General features: G+C 39.5%; 1 protein-coding gene across 2 annotated transcripts in view; it reads right to left on the bottom strand.

The window, feature by feature from the left end:
- R3HDM1 (R3H domain containing 1) overlaps positions 1–21,411 on the bottom strand; it is a 49,792-nt gene that overhangs the window by 25,070 nt on the left and 3,311 nt on the right. Inside the window, exons 3-13 of one of the 2 annotated variants that reach the window (XM_062498091.1) lie at positions 15,956–15,997; positions 15,417–15,506; positions 10,151–10,265; positions 8,029–8,107; positions 6,454–6,513; positions 6,232–6,372; positions 3,666–3,774; positions 3,462–3,557; positions 2,130–2,167; positions 1,997–2,047; positions 1,625–1,836 (exon numbers count right to left, since the gene is read on the bottom strand). In XM_062498091.1, the coding sequence (XP_062354075.1) occupies positions 1,625–1,836; positions 1,997–2,047; positions 2,130–2,167; positions 3,462–3,557; positions 3,666–3,774; positions 6,232–6,372; positions 6,454–6,513; positions 8,029–8,107; positions 10,151–10,265; positions 15,417–15,506; positions 15,956–15,997 (1,033 nt within the window). The remainder of the gene's footprint in view (positions 1–1,624; positions 1,837–1,996; positions 2,048–2,129; positions 2,168–3,461; positions 3,558–3,665; positions 3,775–6,231; positions 6,373–6,453; positions 6,514–8,028; positions 8,108–10,150; positions 10,266–15,416; positions 15,507–15,955; positions 15,998–21,411) is intronic. The other variant, XM_062498092.1, reaches the window with a different exon arrangement.

Here is a 21,411-nt window from a genome sequence, read left to right as displayed (position 1 = left end):
AAGTAATGTATGATACTTGCAGTACTTGGAAACATAATATAGTTGTTTAAATTTACGAACTGCTCATTAGCAGCCTTTATACAATCTAGAAAAAAAAGCAAGACTCAAAAACTGCTCTGATGGAATTTATGTACTGCTTGAAGTTACTTTGCAATCCCTTATAAAAGTTGCTAGTTGAAACTCTTCAATTTGTGTTTACAAAGAAAGCATAGCTTGAAGCACTGGCCTTTTTAATTGCTGAATCAAGTGAAATCAAAGCTATTAACTGTAAACTGGGTGAGAAAGCACATCCCAGCTCTGTAAAACCATCACTGCCTGAGCAGAGTTACTTGGATTCATTTCCAAATGTGTTCACTTCTAGATTATGCAGAGAAATGAGGCTGAAGCCATTATAACCAGAGCCAATTACATCCCTGAACAATGTGAACAAACCCAAGCTCAACATGTGCCAAATCACCACAACCTGGAACTGCGTGAAGCAACGGCCATCAAGGTGGGCATTCCAAACCTGGAATGTCCAGACTCTCAGAATGCCAAAATAAACTGTCCAGCAAAAATTTTAAAAATCCATTTATGTTCTTGAAATTTAGCCAACTAAGATTTCTAAGAATGTATTTTATTGTCAGATGGCAGTTTCTTTTCAAGCTGTGCCAAATAGTATCACTACAATGCTAAATGGAATAACTCTGAATGATGGCACAATTTCACAGCAGAAGTAGCTTGAAATGTTTTGGGTCTTTTTATACAAGTATATAACAGACAAACAGAATTTGTTATTGTTTAACTGCATTAAGATAGCAGTGTGGCCATTTACCTAAAAGGTAGTGGTGATCTAAGGAAAAGCAAAAAATTTGAAAAGAAATCCTCATTAAAATCCAGTTTTATAAATAAGATCAAAGCCAGTATTAATAAGGCAAGCAATTAATTCTGCTTTTTTACAGTTCTGCTTCAAATTCTGAAGCAGCCACCAGTAACCCGCCCATATATTACAAGCATCAAAATTCTCCACAGATTAGCAACTGGACCAAATTATGTTGGAATTTGAAATACAAATATTTACTGAATTTCATTTTTGACCCACAGAAGATTCATTCCCATATTTTCTGAGATTTTGTTTTCACATTAATTGCAAGTTAACACCCTTTGAAACCCTGACTCTTAGGAGTATTTTTTCCCAACATTTTTGAATCTTAAAATGAAACTATGTTTCACTGACCTCAATTCTCAGCATCTAAAAATTAAGTAAGCATTTTAGCCATATTCATTTTAATGTAACAAAAGAAAGTGAACACAATAAAAATAACTGCCAATTCATAGGCTTTAATGCTGTTGTATCTGAGCTAGAAGGATAGCACTGCACAGTTTCCTAGGACCGTGCAATGCAGCTTTGCCCCACTAGAACCGAAGAGCCGAACTCCAAGGTAAAAAATACGTTCAAACCCTTCGCATGACACGGAAAGCATTGAGCTTCAAGCCATCTACAATGCACTTGAAAATTCTCCTTCCAAAGGCCGAAGCATTCACCCCATTTGTCACGTATCCCGAGGGAATGGGATGCACGGAGCTCCACACCTGCCACGCCCACCCAGCTCAGCGCCCAGAGCCTGCCCCGAGGCTGCTGTACCTGTCTTGGACAGCCTGCCCGTGCTCTTGCTGCTGCCAGAGCTGTCCCCGCGGCTCAGCACCGAGATGCCGCTGAAGCTGCTGGCCTTGGTGACCGCGGGCTTCAGGTTGCGCAGGGAGCTGTCCGAGTCCGTGCTGCTCCAGGGCCGCGGCTCCGTCTCCGTGCTGCTCTGGTGGCTGTTGGCCGATCTCCCCGATGCCTCCTTATTGATTCTGCAAGTTACAAACTCAACTTTTAGCACAAGCAGCGCTTGCAAAATAAGAGAAAAGAGCAAAAAAACCGCAACAAACAAACAAAAAAAAATAAAAAGAAGAGGTAAATGCATGCAAAATACTTTGGGTTTTGTTTTTTTTAAAAGAAAGCATCAAATACCTAAGTATCTGTCGTCTTTGTTGTGTACTATTAGTTTCTTCCTCCTGGATTCTGTTGACATTTTAATAAGATAGCTTAATATTTATTAAGAAAATAGGAAGACAAAGCAGAATTAAACAGCAAGTTTTCTTACCTTTTATCAGTGAAATAATTCTCTTGGGAGCACAGGGACTGAGGGGCAAAGAAGTGCAGAAATTAATACGAATGGCATCAAGAACCCGTACTACAAAACACAGAGCAATCTGGAGTCTTCTGCATTATACACAGACTTTTACAGCACCCTCTATATTAAGCTGCCTGAAAAACTTTACCTGTTGGTGAATAATTTCCATGAGAAAACAAGACCGTATAAAAAGGCCCATGTGCAGGAAATCAAAGTCAGCATGAGGATTGTTACAATGCTGCTCTGTAGGTTTCTATTAAGACTTTTTTTCTGAAGTTACAGTTCTTCTCTTGGGCCTTTGGTGCCTTCTGACACTTGTAGCTGGTGTGTAATTCCCAGGGCTGTCACAGCACCTGAGCTGCCTTGTCTTCTGCTGGGAAGGGTGGAGGAGGAGAGGCCACTGCTGCTGCAATAACTGCTCAGTGCCCTGGGTACCAGTCTGGGTATGCTACAGAGCACATGGAACAGAACAAAAACGCTGCTCCTGACTCAAATTGTTGTCCTTAACTGTGACTCACAACATCTGGCACAAAGCTTCTAAGGATGTAATACATGGTAAATTAAGATGCAAAAGGAAAATGTAATTTTATATCCAAAAGTCCATTTTTTTTTGTTTGTAACTAAGGTGAACAAAAAAAAAATTAGCCTCTCAAGAGCTCATTACTCTCTTCAGAATCTGGTTTTGTGTGTGCATGAGTTATAGATAAATGTCAAGTGGATTATTAAAGCAACACATTTTTAAAGACATATTTGTTCTGTTTTACTCAATATAATCACTACTTGCAATTGAATTGTAGCCTATAATGTTGTCCTGCAGGGCATCTCCAGGCAGGAGAACAGACTGAGATCTCTGACAGGAATTTCACATATGGAACCTCAAATCATTTTACTCATAATGTGGTTGCTATAGATACAAGCAGGAACAGAGTGGGTTTTTTTTTTTTTGTTGGTGTTTTTTTTAATTTTTCTTCTAATTATTGCTCTGAGCAACTGAAATAATTGCAGTACCAAAACTCTGTAACTTAAATTGCAGTGAGGGGCAAAACAATGCAAAGGGGGAAACATATTGCACATGGTAATGCTACAGAACACTTCTCAATAATTCTCAGGTTGGTTCTTTGAGTTTCATACAGCAGCAATTAGAGAAAATAAGATTTCTTAGTAACTGCAATATCACTTTAAACTCACTCAGGCCACACTCTCTTGTGTCATTCAGAAGCAAAATTTCCTGGAAAGACACCTGTGCATGTATGCATGTGAAAGGTTCATAGAGAACAGTGCCAGATTGGTTTTGATACGTACATCTTGTGCAAATATCCTTTCTCTAGCTCTCTGATATTCTTCTTCACGTTCTTCTATGGATTTACTTCTTCTGTCATCTTTTAATCGTATTCTCATCTAAATTAAGTGGTACAGCGTCAACTTACACAGGAAAACAATAAAAATGCAAGTAAGTCAAGTAAGTCAAACATAGCAAGTGGAAGGAATAAGCCACGTGTTCTTTACCTGGTTGTCATCTTTATCTAAACTAGAGTTATCTCTCTTAAGGATGTACCGCTTCTGGAAGTCATCGCTCTTCTCATCCTTTATATGCTCACAAAATTTTTGGTCAGGTCTGAGAAAAGTTGTTACAAAGAAAACATTCATGGTTTTGTAAACACACTGTACACACAGTGGAACAACATATTGGAATCTGGAATATATTCAAGAGTAATTTAGAATACACTTAATATTGTAACTGAAATAATAGATTTTGGCTGTCTGGGCAACGGAAAAGATGAGATGCACCCCTGACAAGTCCTGTCCTGAGGCATAACAAACCATCCTTTAAAAACCTCTTCCTCCTTCAAAGCTTCTGCTGCAACTCCCAATTAACATGGGAAGCAAACCACATGCCCTTGGGGAATCAGAAGTGCTTTTGAATCCCAACTGGTGCCATGCAATGGATATTGGGCATGCACGGAAGTAAAGACAGGTGTTTCCTGCTAGAGCCACAATACCTCAAAGTTCATTTCAAGGGAAAACAGAAGAAAGAATGTAGAGGAGAAAGCACTGAAACTTAGAAACTTCTAAAACAAAATTAAGTAGAAATGAGTAAGAGAAGAACAGTATAATGCAGGCAAGCAAGAGCTTTACACAGTCATAGAGGGAGAGTGAAGCAACAGATTATAAATATTGCTTTGGTATTTTATCTACTTTGTGAAAGAAAAAGTGGTATTTTGCAAATCCTTATTATTAAAGAGATACCAAATACCTGAATAATAAAACTACTGCTATCGTAAGAGAAGAGCTCAGACAATCAGGAAATATTGAACTAATAGAGGACAGAACAAATGTATGCTCTTCTCTATTGTTATTTATCATTACCTAGGACTTCTGGATGGAGTCAGGGGAGCTTTTTCTATGAAACAGCCAGCCCTGCCTATTGGGTACTGGATGCCCAACCATAATTAGCAGGCATTTCAGAGAACCTTTAGACTGTCTTACCTCTTTCTTTTAAAGGTCTCTGAATTTACTGCCCTGCAATCACCAACTCCCACTCCACTGAGACGTGCCAGTGTGCACTGGGTGGTTGATGTCAGCAACATCCCTGCTCGGCGAGGGAGCCGCGAACCTGCCTATGAGGAAAAGGTAAGTTTGGCTTTATTCCACATGGAGCAGATCTCCAAGGTTTTCCTTCTAAATTCTTATTTTATATCCAAAGCGATTTAAAATAAGAATATTGAAAACATCAAGAATCTTTATGTCTGCAGGTTAGATGAAATGCCTGCTAATTAGTAACTACATCTACAGGGGCTTCCAGAGGTCACGAGCTATTTAAATATGGTCTAAAAAAATTTAAAGGGATAAAAATGAAATAATCTTTTATTAAGTCTTATTCCACAGTTGAAATGCTAGACTGGAGCTTCAGTCTAGAGATGCTGGTAGATGCAAAAGCAACAGATTTGAAATGTTTGGCTTTCTAGGTCAATTTAGATATAGATTGTACAGCCAAAGCAAAAACACATACATAAATAATACAAGTATTCCGCATACATTTAGGCCCTATGTATATTTCTAAACTTCTGAGGAGAAACTGTTTACTTAAGTAAATTTTCAGTGTGGCATATCATTTCAGTCCTACTGACTCTAAAATAGGGTGTATAATTAGATTTTTTTCTCCCAAAGCTATAAAGAGTGTACCTAGACACAGATTAGGATGCAGGCGCTGTAAACTCCTGTTTTCATGTTCAAGATCAACAAAAAAAACAGTGTTGGGCAAATGCTCTAAGTTAAAACTAGAAACTAGGTGACATAAATACGTCAACACATTAGACCTTTGTGGTTTTGGGAGAGAATGAGCAGACAGAGCAAGTGCAGAGGATGGAGAGAACAGCTGGGTCCCTTGAATGAAAACCTCAATTCCACACAGGTTTCAGAGTTGCTGTGGCCCCAGTGCTGCCTTCTTGGCAATATGGATTTTCCTGGGGGTTTCTCCAAGAACTCCCCAGCCCTCACAGTAAAGCAGAACACCATGGCTTGTTAACCTGGTTGACATTTCCACTGGTGTCTGTCTTCCCTGCTATATTTATTTGTAAGGCCATGAGAGATCTGTAAGCAACATTATTCCAACAGAAGAACTTCAACTGCTGAATTTTCCCAGTAGAATTTTACAACACAAAAGCCACAGTTGTGCAAGTCCCTTCCCTTCACCAAATCAGAAATGACCCCAATCTAAGATAAGAGCTGGCTCTGCTATCCAGAAGAAACAGAAAACGCACTTTGTACACTTCACTGGTGTAAATCTTTGAACAAATAAACAGTTGCTATAAATTCTTATTTCACAGAAACAAAATTAGCAATGCATCTCTGCCAGAAAAGTAATAAAAATTCTAAGGTTAGAGATAATAACCTTCTTTCCCCAAAAGAATTCAAACATGAAACAGCAAGAACATGAACAGTAAAGAGCTTTCAACTACCTCTCCTTGATGCCTGCTCCCAGTGAGGAGACAAACCTCACCTGCTATAGCCTCTCACATCCCAGGCATTAGAGCTACACATCAAAAGAGTTTTTCAAGGCTTTGACACTTACATTCTTGTATTGCTAGTTTTATTTACTATGACTGACTTCCCACTCTGGTCCACGTTGTGCTCTAATCCAAAGTAAGCAGCTACCCTGTGCAACAGCATTCTATGGTAAGATGTCATTGGGGGAAACTTTTTTCTTGGTACTCTGGAAGAAAGGAATAGTAGCTTTATTAAATAAACAGGAACACTCTTGAATTCTTTTTTCCTATGAGAGTACAGTACTTACTCATTATTACCAATGAAATCTAAAATTTCCTGTTCTAATTTCAGCAGCATCATTCTGTCCCTGAAAATAAAAACACAGCAACTCACATATGAGACACTCCAAGAACTGCAGTTGTATTCATCTTAAGAATACACAGCTCAGAGCTGTGATCAAGGGATGATGGCAGACTGGAAACAGGACCAGCAGGTGTCAAACGCAAAATTTTTAGGACAAAGTATCCTTTTTTTGCTATTTTGTATTGAGCTTGTCTAGTAAAACATGCTGTTTTGCTCTCAGATGTCAGAGTAGACAGATCCTCCAAGAAGTCCCTGCCCAGGAGGCTCAGCAGTCAGTGCAGTCATGGAGAAGACAGGCTCCAGGAGGGAAAGCAGTGCTGAGGTTGTTCCTTGTTGGTTGGTGTGGGCAGGGAGATGTGCAGAGGCCTCAGTTGGCCCTTGGATTGGGAAGCACATCAAGGGATCACTAAGAAATTGATGGGGCGCATCACCAACCACCAAGGGCTTAAAGCTGGCACATGTGGCAACGTGCTGACACATTAGACATACAAAAAAGCTAAAACTCAAGGTGGTAGAAATGAACACTGTTCTTGAAACTGCTTGCACTGGTTCTAATTAACTATTAACATGCAACAAAATTCAATGATGCAGAGTTCATAATCTGTGCACATCAGGTAACTAAGCTTCCCAGTCATTGTGCATGGAAACACCTGGAGATCTTCACTTATGATTCCTTATTTCTACTGGGATGCTTCATGGCTTTAAACAGGAGCCACTTACTAAGATTCTCACAGAGGTCTGTGCTTTCTAATTTTACTCTATAGGACTGTGTCTTTGGCCATATTATGGTTCATGTCACATCTTTGCTAAATAAAATGGAATCCAAATAAATCATCACATTGGAAATCCTACCTATAACATGAATAACAAATAACAGTGAAACAGCTTTTGTGGCAGAGCATAATTGCACCAAGTTAATTTCTTGCCTTGTACTACAGCCACAAAGCCAGCACAAAACCCCAGTGAAGGAAAGAACAAGCAAGACTGGGACAGACTGCAAACCTCAGAGCAACAGAACCAGCAGTTCTGTTGCTAACGAATGATGGACTCAGAGTAGGTCAGATTTGGTTTCTGGTGTGCAGAATGAAAATCTCTAACTACAGTTATAGTTATGGTACAGCTTAAAAAAATGCCTTTATCAATAAATTCAGTGCAAGACAGATGAGAGTCAGAGAAGGCAGTTTGGTCTCTGACAAGCAGGTGCTAAGACAGTACAAGGTTTACAGACAATGTACTGAAGCCCCTTCAGGGAGAGAATTGCACACAGACTGAATACATAATTTGCATATTAAAAGCATTTAAACCAATGTCCTGAACCTCTACTCAAAAAGCAAACCAATTACAGTGATGTTTTACACAGTCTGTGCAACAGAATCTCACCCTGAATAACTGACATGGAGGGTTAGACATATAAGGGGGGAAAAAAGAAAAAAACACAAACAAAAAAACAGGTAGTGTGACACCTCAGGCAACAACAAGATAGAAAGACATAAAGGAAGTTGACATTATTGATTCTTACCTGGGATTGTTTTTTAATGTATTTACTAAAAATTCATGAAGATCTATACCAGTGGAATCTGTATACTCCTGGCTGGAATCTAAGGGTGAGGGGAAAGAGAGCAAAATTACACTCTGAAGAAGCTGTTTTCCAATTATTGCTGAACATACTGTATGTGAATTGATACTACATAACCATTAAGTACATTACTGCCATAATTAAATGCTTCTGGTTTCCAGGAAAAAGGTCCACAAGTCAAAAACTAAACAGAAAACCCACTACCACCCACTATCCCCTAATTCAAGGGTAATACAGAAGTTTCAGTAATACCACTAACAACTGGCTGTATGTTGTGAAGCAGGTAAAAACCTTGAGAGACCCGATTTCCATCACCCTGCCACATTTTCTCCCTATCCCACACTGCAGTGTGAGTGGAGCAGCATCTGTGCTCTGAGCAACATGTTGAGCAGCAGCAGCCCATCTACTCAACTACTGGATGTTGCCCAAAGGAATTTTGTAATTCAGAATGTAACAGTTTAACCTTTCCCAAGGTGGTGCTTTGCATTACTAAAAGTCCTTGTTCTGTTGGGCTTTGTTCACACATCATGTTTAGATGTTTTCAAAAAGAAGTCTCAACCTTCCCCCTCCTTTCTGAAGTCAGTGAAAGGAAGTATTCAGTTACATATCAGCCCCTAAAATCTGTTCCTGAAAGAAATTATTTAACCCCAGATCTTCCCTTACATGAGCACCTTCAGGTTCCAGGTACTAGGATTCAAACCAACAGGTGTTGGAACAGTAATTTTAGAACTAGAACTACTTACTCAAAGAACTACTTATGTGTTAGCCTAGTCTCAACTTAGTTAGGCACAAGTCAAACTTATGCCCAGATCCCAGCTCTTCCAGCTTCCCTGAGTTTAAATGAAACCAAGCAAGTCTGAGCATTTATGGTTTGGAATTACTTTTGATTCTGAACAGAAGGCAAAAAAAGGCTATCCCTGGTAAAAACATCAATATTCAATAATTATTTGCTTCAATTTTTCTAATTTGCAAGTGAGCAATGATTTAGTTATAATTACTAGAACTGACACTAAAATTCCCTAATTTTCTATTTTGGCACATCCTATATTGGGAAGTAATTAACCTTCAGAGGAGAGAGTGGTTGAATTCAGAACAGCCACCTCTACCACAGGCATTTTGTCACTTTGGTCTCAACCCCCCACCATTACCTGTTGGGTATTTGGGGGTGGTATTTAAGACATCACTTTAAAGACAGATTTATAAACGCCAGTTAAGTTCTTCATGCCAGTGGTTTTTGTCTCACAAATACCTGGTTGCCATCTGGGACAAGCTGCACTGAAATTCCACACAAGGAAGGCCTTATGGAATTGTGGGACATGAGATGGACAAGTGCCATTTGTCCCAAAAAGAATTCCAGCTCTACAGGTATTTCCTATATTCTGTCTGATCTACAATATGTAGGTAAACATTCTGGATATTTAAAGCAAGAGCTGTAAAATTATTTGCCAACTTAAATGTATAGTCTTCTACCTGTAGGAGGCATTTGGCAGCATGGACAAAAACTAGTTCATGTCACTGATTTCACAGTTCTCTTTCAGATTAAACCCCAAAGATTTTCAGCACATAGACTGTAATTTGAATCCAGAATGCAAGAATATTTAAGTGAAAACATAATACTTGTCCTTTTTATTTACTCAGTTCTGCCCTTACTCCCAGACTTTACAGAAAAATTCTAGATACTATCAGAAGTAAAATAAACAAAGGAGAATACTGACAACCTGTTGAATGAGGATCAGAAATAATACAAAGGGAGCTGTGCCACTCTCACTTCAGTTTCACAAGTCCTGTAACAACAAAGTTCAGGAACAAGACAGGAGCATCCACTGACTCAAAGTCACCTTAAAGAACACTTGGACACAACTGAGACAACACAGCTGTTTCTTAATGCTGCTCTGCACATCAGGACAGAAAGGAAAAGCATTTGCTGCAGTGTTTGATGAAGTCTCTAAAGCACGCTTTCCTCAGGGACCAATTCCTTCTCCTGTTCCTTCTCTGATCTATTTGCTTCATTTGCAAAAAAAAATAATTAAAAAAAAAAGTAATAGCACAAGGAGAGATAGCAAACCTCTTGATAACATTTTTCTGGACAGTTTATCACTGGATTTTTCCTTTTCTGATTCATCTTTTGCAGGTTTTTCTTCTTTTTCAAAGGACTGTGACAACTGGATCTGAATCTTCTCCTGTCAAAAAGTAAAAAGCAGTCACTGCACAGATTATTTCAAACAATACCTGTAGGAGAACTGTTCAATACTATGTTGCCTGCAAAATAATGAAGTAACAACCAAAAAAATTTTTTACATATTCTGATTCCACAAGTGTGCCATGTGACCACACAACAAAATTATTTATCAGTAAATCAGAAAGTACAGAGAAGGCATAGAAAGGACCATGGACATTTTAGAATTTACACACTTCCAATCCCTGAGTGCTATTGCAAAATGAATTTGAAGTATCCTACTCCATACAGGTAAGAAAATATTCCAGTTTTTCAGATGTATAAATTTTATACTGTCTCTATATTTTTAAGTCATGTCTCATCCACAGTGCTTTTTCCTTCCCCATTCTTCACATTCTTTCCCTCCACATTCTTCTTTACTGTAAAAGCTTGTTTCAAGTCTTGATTTGATTCATACCAAGAAAAAACAAAAGCCAAAAATTTATAAGACAGACCAGATTTTCCAGATCCACAAAAAAGGGAAATATTTACAGTACAATATATCAAGGCAAAGTTTGCAGACCTGTCATCAAGGCTTAGTTTCATAACTTCCTGTGTATTTTGATAGAGTAGCTTTGTGTGCAATCACCTCAAAATCTCTGGTTTTATACCAGTAAGTGAACTATTATAAAACCTGTTTCTCAAATACAGCAAAAAGTTTCCCTCTAAAATTAGTGACATAATGGTCCCCTAAACACCATGAACAATGCAAGACTGCAGTTTGTTTCTCATGCCCTTTGACTGTTTTAGGAGGTTGTCAGGGGAGAACCAACACATTTCAGACAGCCAGAGGTGAGCTCAGGAGCAGTGGAGTCACCGTGCCCGAGGGACTCCCATAGGAGCAGTGGCCAAGTCCTGTCAGAGCCAGACTCCCCTGTCATGAACTCCCCTGTCTTTTAACTCCCTCAGTGTCAGTGCTGCTCCCTCAGATGCCAACTGAGTCCATGCTGTCCCCTCCACATTCCTGAGAACATCTACTCCTTCCCAACCCAGAGAACTGCTCCCATGCACTCTTACCTAACCCTCCTGCCCTGCACCATAATCCTTTCCCACACAAGTCCTCACTCTTCCCTCAAACCATTCTTACCCACATCCAGGCTCTTGTGCTAAGCTCTGCTCTTGTGTCATTGCACAGCCTTGATCTCACCCGTGGAATGCAGCCAGAGTTAAATTTAGCCAGGATCCACCAGGCTGGAGCCTGTTCACGTGCCCAGCCCGCAGCCACTCCTGCCGGTGCCGGTGGAACACGGTGGGAGCCCTGCAGCAGCCAGGCTTGGCTCCAACAGGAGTTCCCACCTGCAGCTTTGGGGCAACAACCTTCCCAGATGAGGGAAACACGGTCACAGAGTTTTACCAGCTCTCCCTTTCATTATGGCTTTTCCCCACACTAACTGTACCAATTAAACTTCCAAATTCATGAACACCCACTAAACAGCATCTCAGTGTGAATGAAGACTTCTCAGCTTTGGACAGCGTCTATAATCACATCTGATAAATACCATCCCCAGTCACCAGCAAGGAACTCTCATCTGATTCTTTCCTACTCTGGAGAATTCATTTTGCTACAAACCTTAAGGAGTCCAGAACAAGTCTCTGCATTCCTTGCCTCATAAACCTGTGTGTAATTCAAATGAACAATTTATTTGTCGCTACAAAATGCACTACACTCACCATTCACCAAGTAGCTGTGTAGCCTGTATTGGAGAAAGAAATGTTTCTGTCCTGCTACGAAATTATTCCTGACTTGGATACACCAATGTGCTATCCTCCATGTTACAATAACACACTACAAAACTATCAGTAAATTAAGGAAGTTTTCATAGTCTGAAGTTTCTTCGCTAGAAAAGTAACTGCAACTTCTAAACTCATTCCAAGTAATGCATACAGCAATAGTTCAGTCAAAAGATCTCAGCAAATAATCATTTTCATACTTCCTTCCCTAACAAGAGCTAAAAAAAGGAATCACCATCTGAACAGCTACTACCACCAGCTCTACTTCAAAGTGTGATATACCAGAACGGGGTACCAAAGGGCACTTTCTTGTGATTTCATGCTATAAAAACTGCAGCATCTAATTAAATATGACCTACTTGACTGGAAAGCTGCTGAAAAATCTTTTAACTTCTCTTCCCCTATAAAACTCTCTTAATTCCACCCTGCTTGCAGCAGGTTTCTGCTGACATTTGGACTGAACAGACCCCTTGCCCTAACTCTGATCACCCATCCTAAGCCCTCACTGTAGAAGAAGAAATTGTCACCAAATTTTGATTAAATAAGAAAAAGCCAAACAAACAGGAAAACACCCCAGACCATCAAAACCTGATAAATCCTGCCAGCTTAACACATTTGGGGAAACGGTGAGAATATTTCTTGAAGGCCTACATGCTGAGGCTGGGCTTTTTACCAGAAAAAACAACATAAGTCAATAGAAATTAACATTACAGCCTCTTGCCTTCTCCTCCCACTCCCTCTCCATTGGGTTATTTTACTTAGGAAGTTCAACCTTTTGAAAGTTTATTTACTTGTTACTCATAATAACAACTGTCATTCATATGAAAACAGCTCTTCCTTAAAAAGGGCTGAACTGGATCACCCTTTGCTAATGCTTGTACTTTGTATTGGAACATAGAATCAGAACAGACTGATGTTTACACAAATGATGGCAAGAGAATATAGAGTTAGTGTTACAAAGATAAAAGATCAAACACATCACAGTTATGTTCTTCCTCTCATAATAAATTTCTAAGCTCATACTTTCACATCACCTTTTAGTAAAGGGCCTTAGTTAAATCCTTTTAACAAGGATTAAAAATGTGCAAGGCTCTTATCTAGGTTTCTCCGGAAGAAGCAGTATCTTGCTTCATGTTGCAATTGAAAATAGAAACACAGATCAGAAAATACATTTATTTGCTTGAGACAATTTCTTTGGCCTGTCATCCTCTTCCATCACAACCTTCTGAGGAGAAGCAGCCAGTGGTGCATTGCTAAATACCTCCTGCACCAACCTGTGTCAGGAACTTCACCCTGCTGGAGCTGCTGGTGTGAAGGGGTGATTGATGAACAATCACAGACAAGAAGACCATGGAGTTGTCTCCAAACTCACACCACTCTAGTTAAGTACATATATTGCAGCCACTTTTTAGTTTCAATCATGGATACAATGGAGCAGTGACTCTTCCAGGAAGGGGAAAAATCAGAGGTGATTCTCGTGCTGCCAGAGACACCTGAGCAAGGCAGGCTCTTACTTCTCCAAGCCCCTGGACCTCCCACACATCTCAAGCACAATGAATGGTTCAGAGTATGGGGCTGGAGGCATATTAGTCCCAACTGCAGCAGCTGACTGGTACTTACAAAGAGCTCTTCCATGCTTTCCCTAATATAGTTTGGGAAAAGAGGCAAAATGGGTGAATAAATTGCCTGTGTGAGTTGTTACAGAGGGTCATGGGAGACCTGTGCCCCACAGGATGTGCATTGCAGCATCAGAACTTGTAACAGATTCCCACATCTAACTCTCCAACGCATTTCTCCACCCTCCAGAGAAGAACTAAATTTGTGCTCGCAATCATTTCTCTGCACAGCTATTGGGATTCATAAGGCATTTCTTCTACATTACTGCTTCCAAAGAAAACTCACAGCTAGCTCTAATTTTGTTCTTAAGGCAGTCTGCTTTCTGGTATTCCTTTTGTACAAACTTACATTATCACACAATTCCATTCATTCTGCAGAACCAGCCTTGACATCCCTCCTGCTGCTGTAAGGATTCCTTTCAAGAGCCACCTGGCAGCACAGAGCTAGGGACAGATTCCCAGAGGACTTGGCCACAAATGCCACCTTATAAATGTCTGACTTTAATGGTCTTGTGTAGTGCTGGAGGTTGGAAAATCTTAATGCCTCATGTTAGAAATATACCACGGATGATCAACCAAATCAGGCTTCTGTCTTCTTGTAATTCACTACAGTGACTAAACCCCACTGCTTCAGACTGAACAACTCAGCCTGACCACATCTCTCAGTCTACCTTGTTATGTTATGGGAAACATTACAAAAAGACTGTAAATCATTGTAAACATCAATAGCTCTTCTGTTGGTTTTTAATCCTTTACTCTGCAACCTATTTCAAACTATGACTTAGATTTTCATCATGGTAGCAGGCCCAGTTTCTGAATTCCTCTAGTCAACACTTCAAATTATGGTGTATTAGTCAAAGCCTACAAAAATATTATTTTCTTATTTTTCCAAAGGAACAAACACCCCCCAAACCTCAAAAAAATTTAATTAGCTTGACAAAAACCTACATGAGCTCTCAATGTCCATCTTTCCTTAAAACTGAATTACCACCTCTCCCCCTCACACCCTGTTTTCTACTGCTTTCTTCTTAACCAAAGTGAGACTTTTCACAAAAGCACAGTTTAGAAGCTTTTCAGTAACAGCAAGGGCCTGTTTCTGTTTTGATAGGCGTGAACAAAACCAGCATTTTGATGGCCCTCACTCATGCACAGAACTAAAGGTCAGCAGTAGGGTTTTGCTCTGAAAATACAGACTGGTACGGAGGTAAAGTAAGGAAACTTGGATATTGTACAAATTCTCTAAAGTAATTTTACGTATTTTGTTCAGCATGTAGGAACTTCTGTAACTGTTTTCTATAATTTAAATAGATTAATTCAGACATACCTCAGGCAGGTATCACAGAGCTATCAGCAATTGGGACTAATATGCAGGAATTCAGTTGCAACACCAGAAATCACAACTGTTTCCACTTTCAAAATATACAAAGCAAATAAATTAGGCTCCATACTAATCACAGTGTTCCTGTCTTACTGATTGCAGACAGCACTTAAGCAGTTTAAGAGTCCCTCAAGTGTACTGCTGGACTAAAAAAGTTAAAAGAACTGACAAGCCCCCTCTTTCTGTCCACAGATATCAACTAGTATAGTTCAGAAAAACGAAGCAGCAAATTCTGCATCTAATATTATCACCTCTATTATACCAGTATTAAAAAAAATATATATATTAAAACCACATTGTACCCACATTTTTAAAGAATACCCAACAGATTTTCTTTTGAACAATGGGTTACTTGAAATTGTTCCAGAAACTTCAGTAAGGTGTTTTTTACCTGGAGGTCCTGTGATATTTCAGCTGTGGGAGGTGGTGGATACTCTTCACATACAGCAAGGCTCCGAACTAACTTTAACTTTGTGTTTGACTAAAGGAAAGTATGTAAAATTAAAATCTATGGCTTATAATAAAAGATAATATAAATATACCATAAGCCGTTATTTTTTTCATTCATTATATGAAAAACAAAATGGCTGAAAACTGAATTTTTAATGTTTTCAATAGAATAAATAATTCCCTTTAGGATGAAAATACCCAAGCAATTGCAGCTTTTGAAGGCACTACCAGCACAATAGAGCACATCAAAAGAAAAGTAAATAAAATGCCGGGAAAATGTTTCTCTCCGTAACAATAAAAAGCCACCAAAAATATAAAGGCAAATCACAAAAGCAGACAACTAGGCAAGACAAAAATCCAACAGAATAAAACAAAGCTACAACGCCAAAAAATAAAACTAAAGGCACTTTCCACAAAGTAACGAAGCCGCACCAAGCACGAAGGGCTCCCTCCGCATGCCAGCACACCGGGCTACCGTACCTTGGACCTTTTGGCCGTCTGTCCAAAGGACTGCGCTGGCCGCTGGCAACAGGCACAACAGAGAAGGGTTACATTAACTCAGTGGCACAAGCTTGTTAATGCAAGAGTCTGTACAAGAGAAAGCTTTGACAGTTAGCACTGACACGGGCAGATCTGTGAAAGGAACAGCAGATGCTTTGGGCTGACGGATTCAGCGCTCTCCCACTTTCATCGGGTTTGTCCTTGATTTCCCTTCTCCATTTATCAACAATATATATCAGAGCACTTTTACAGGAACTAAGTATTTTCCTTGTTCAGTGGCATCCAAGCAGTTTACTCTCTCAGCCAGCTCCTACACTTTCAATTCTTGCTTCCTAATTTCCTTGGCAACATGACATGGTTTTTATAAGTTTTTTTCCTATTCCTGAAAGCTACCTGGAAACATAATATTAAAAAAGGAAAGCATTGCCTCTACCAAGGGAACAGACAACAGATGATGACCTATCATGAGCAGCTTAAAACATATGGGGTTTTTTTCTTTCATCCTAGGACCTATACAAGTATATTTTAAAATGGGCCACTGATCTTTTTGTTGTTGTTGTTTCATTTAGAAATTTACTATGAGTCAATAAGCTTTTTCTCCTCCCAGAGCCATTTTAGTAACTTATTATGCAATAATTTGCTTTTTCCTCCCAAAGCCCTTATTCTACTACGATTGCTCCGTAAAAGAATTTACCAGGCTTTTACCACTGTATGCACCGCCCAAAGGCAGCAAAAGCATTTAATGATTTGTTAACTGCATAGTTAAAACTAACTCAACCCTCAGTGCCAGTAGCACAAGAATAGAAACATGTAGAGTGGCATCACATAATATAAGTACTGGTTTCCCTGGAGAGCTAAAACTGATGAACAGACAAGCTTTTAACAGAACTGGTTTTAGTGAACACAGACCTAATATTTGTAAGGAAAAATTAACATCAGTAATACAATTTCAGAAGTTGTTTAATGGACAATATTTCCTCCTTGAAAAAGGAAACTGGACAGAAACTCCACTGGAAAACTCCATGAATACAGCTTTCCTCACCTTAGCTCACAGGAGATGTCTGTCACGTGCCTGAACTTCTTAGGACATACAGCATTGCTAAAAAGAAACCTCACCTACAGCAAAGAGCTCTACCATGTAAAGGCAGAACTGCTTTTTCTCTCCTTTTCCTCAAGTCCCATATGTCTATTTTGGATGTTGCACCAGCTTAGCTGAGAAACAGCAGAAGGGGAGCTCATTTGAGCTTATTTCACTATGTAACAGAATTTTAAATAGCTGCACTGAAAAATAACTGAACTCACCACCAGCCTTTTAAAGGAAGCTTGCTGAGACTTTGAACAGCAAAGACAGTTCAAATGCTTCCATACCTGGAACCATTCAGACTCTGAATTTTGCTCTTTCCACACCTGGAACCACACAGAGACTTTGAGTTTTTCTGTTACATGCAAAATATGCTTTCCTTGCCATCATCTCCTCTGAAAGCATTCCTTGCATTCTGAAAGTTGGCACTGCATATTCCTGACAAAGTTTCTGTTGCACCAAGCCACTAAATTTCAAAAACTGGATAATTTCCCAAGCTCCTATCAATTACTCCAGCCTCAATGGGCTTAAGTGTGTTGAAATCAAGTAGTGAAAATTTAAAATCACATCACGACTGTCAGTGGAGTCCTCAGTTCACTGTCAAGAGGCAAAAGAACCTATACTAGGGCAATTGTTTGTCTTTTGCAAAATTTTGCAAACTTTGAAGCCAGTACATAAGCCAAAAGAATATATGGAAGCAAACAGCCCAGATCCAGGTTTTATAGGGCACAAGAGGGAATTCAACCCAGTTATACACCAAGCTACTGTTCACTAATTAGGTAAATCACACATATTTCAGTTATTTTTGAGAGTGATTTGAAAAAAAAAAAAAAAAGAGAATAAATGTTTGCTGGGACTAAACACCAACAATATTGGAGACAGCTGGGGGGCCATTGTAGGAGGGAGGTTTCCCATCACAGATGAGACAAGTATAACTGAACCCATCATATTCAAACTTCTCATCTAGAAACAACTGCCCTGTCCAACACTTCTGTGATAGGTGTGGACTCCTTGCTTTCCTTTGTGGCTTTAAGGGTGTCAAAACAAAATCCCAGTCCCTCCAAGACCCAGCTGTAACTGTGAGCAGTAAGCACCACACATGTCAGATGAGAAACACTGGAATAAAGCTGGTAGGGCTGGACTGCAGGGTCAGCTCAGGTGAGCACAACCCAATGGTGCAAGGTCTGGCCTGGAAATACAAACCCCAAAGTCCTCTGACACCACCATCAGCTGCACTCTCAGAGCTTGAAGATGGGTGGGTACAATCCAATGATTCCTTTCTCGTATAAAACCACACTGACAGAGCATCCTCTTCCACTGGAATTCCAGGACAGTAGGTGGCCAATGCACATTGTAGCTGTTAATGCACATTTTCTCTCTTTTCAGGCCCATGAATTTTATCTCTGTCCTAATTTCTATGCATTTACTAAGTTTTGCTCCTACAGAACATCTTTATGTTCCCCACTTGTGAAAAAGAATTTCTAGCTAATTTAGAATATGCAATCCTTGGCGAGTGCAAATTCGGCAACTTCTTTATATTTGCAGCTCTCAAAGACTCTTACTGCCTTAAGAAAACACTGTGTTAATGAAAGCCCTATTTATAGCCATTATGGGCAGGATTTCAAGACAGCAAGTATTCCAAATAATTGCATAATGAAAATAATGATTAGGTTCTTGCTTTTGATAAAACCCTACCAACACAACTTTTAAAACCTACAACTACTATGCTACATTTCCAACGGCAAAATGAGAAGGGAAGTAAGATAGCATTTATCAAAAACATAAATAACCAGGTTTTCAGTAGGAGTATTTGCGTACTTTATTTTTCCCAAAGTACCTCACCAGATCACAGACACTAAATGCAAAGCAAAGATCTGGAGCTGTTACATGCCTTCCTCTATCATCACTGTGCTGTCTAAACAAGCTGGATAAAAACAGGTCAAGCACAAGATGGCAAACTCAGACGTGTGAAAGGTTTTGTGAGAAGGGGCTCTATTTCTGAAGTACCATTTGGGCATTTCTGAGGATATGCACAACATGACAAACCTGAACAAAGAGTGTTCTAAGGACATCCAGTTTTTTACCATCCTGCAAAATTAGGTCGCAATTTTAAATCTAATCAAGTGCTGCAGTCCCAAGAACCATGAATATCTTTGTAATGCTGAGGGAAAGAACAGTGTGGTCCATGGTTACTTGCTGTCCTGCATTAGTTAGCAGTGACAGCAGTTTTCCATGACACAGTAGAGGATGACTGATGGAAAAATAGTTTCACCCTTGGACATGGAGGCAGCTCAAGAATAACTGAATCTGCCCAATCATTTATCTATTCAAAAGTATTACATCATATATTTTGGAGACAAAGACAGGTAAATCTGGACAAGACCAAAACTGCTGGGGAGGAGGCAAAGAAAGGCTTCAGAGAACTTCAGCTGTGAAACAGAGAGAGAAGCTCAAGGTTTGTGCTAGTATGGAAGGAAGGTACTTGTAGGAAGACAGATGTCAAGTTGCTAAGTAAAAAAATTACCTAATTGCCTCAAAGGACAAGGATATCCCTTAATCTGCATAAAACAAAATCAGAATTATAGTCATTTAACACAACATTTGTGTGCTTTTATCATACAGTAGATGCATACAACCCTGCACTCATGCTATGAGGCTTTTCTGGGTTTTAAAAAATAAGTCTTCCTAATAATCTACTAATAAACATATGGGAATATCTTGCAGGATAAATCCAGGATCTTTAATTTGTTGTCAGTAATGCCTGCAGCTTTGTCCTTATAGTGGACCACACTGCGTGTCTCACCACCTGGAGACAGAGGAAACACAGACCCTGAATTCCAGCTAAGTCTGAATTCATTTGTTGTCACCTGGCCTGGATATGATGAACAGGTGGGAGACACCAGTGACTGGTGAACCAAAACCCTTTTGATCACAAAACCCACCATAGTGCTAACATGCACATGACTTCTGTGAAAGTACTTTACCTAACAGTGTCTCTTCTCTTCAGTGCCATTTAAATGACACTTGAACCTCACTGCAAATATGCCAATTTAGAAGTGTTCTCAGTATCTAAAACACTACTTTTGCACTGCTTGAAGAAATTAGGAGTGCTGACCATGTACTCTAATTAGGTATTTTCCTCACTCACGTTGTTCCTCCAACAGCAGACAATCAGCTTTTAATGCACAACCTCCAAATAATCCGGAATTTACAACCACAATTACATTTCAAAATACAACCATCAGTTTCTGAATTGTGCAGTTCCAGAAACATGCCTGAATTCAACCCATGTCAAGTTTAGGCAGAGGAAAAAAATCACAGCCTGTTTCTTCCTTGGCTGTAAAGAAGTAAAAAATGAAGTGATAACTGTACTGAGCAATGTGACTGTAGTTTGTTGTAGGTACCAAACGTATTCTGCCACCAGGGAAGAGAACCAAACCCAACCAATCCTCTGATGCACTCAGTTACTAAACAGGAGTACACTACAAATTCCAGGAAGTTTCTGGTAATCTTTTCTAACAGTTCTCAGCAAATTCTTTGCTCTTTTTCCCACCACCACAGTAACATTGAACATGCACTTAATGACAGGTACTATGTCGACTGAAACGTCATCAAACTTTTTAACCATCCATTAGTTAAAAACTCGCTGACTGCTACTGTTCCACAAGGGTTTTTTGACTATGGAGAACCCCATTTTTTTTTTTTTAATTTTAGCATAAAACATGCTCTAAATGAGAAATCCTCACATATGAGATATATTTATTTGCACTGGCAGCCTCCACAGTACAAGTGACATTAATTTCTGCTGATTTCAGTTGTTGCAAGGGACTTGCTCACAGTAGCCAGGTTCCATTTGGCAACTGTCTTCCTGCCACTCAGGAAATTTGCATCCTCAGCCTCAGTTTTTAATTAAACTGCTCATGTAACAGCAATGTTCTGATGCTGATGAAGACTCCTGGACACCACACTAAATGCACTGACAGCAGAGCTGTTTCTATCCAACAGGCTTCACCAGGCAGTGTCCAGTTAATTTTGTGGATGTGAGATAATCATTTCAGCCACCAGCTCCAGCTCCTGAACCAACACCCAACCATGAACCCCCTGCCAACCCACAGCCTCTGGCAGCTTCATTCCTCTGCACTCTGATGAGACAGCAGCAGCTGTTTGCAGGAAGGCTTATTTCTTATTTGCCACTTGAGTCTCAGAAATTTCCACACTAAAATTTGTTAAATGAGAAAATGTGAAAGAGATCTTTTCCGAATTACTGAACTGTATGAAAACAACTAAACCATAGATTAATTTTTAAGGCCCACTACTAGAATATTGCATTAATTAAAGAAAATACCAGCTCAGC

This window comes from Cinclus cinclus, chromosome 9, assembly GCF_963662255.1.
Source record: "Cinclus cinclus chromosome 9, bCinCin1.1, whole genome shotgun sequence".
NCBI lineage: Eukaryota > Metazoa > Chordata > Aves > Passeriformes > Cinclidae > Cinclus > Cinclus cinclus.
Note: the sequence above shows the minus strand (reverse complement) of the source record. Positions and strands in the feature narration are given on the sequence as shown.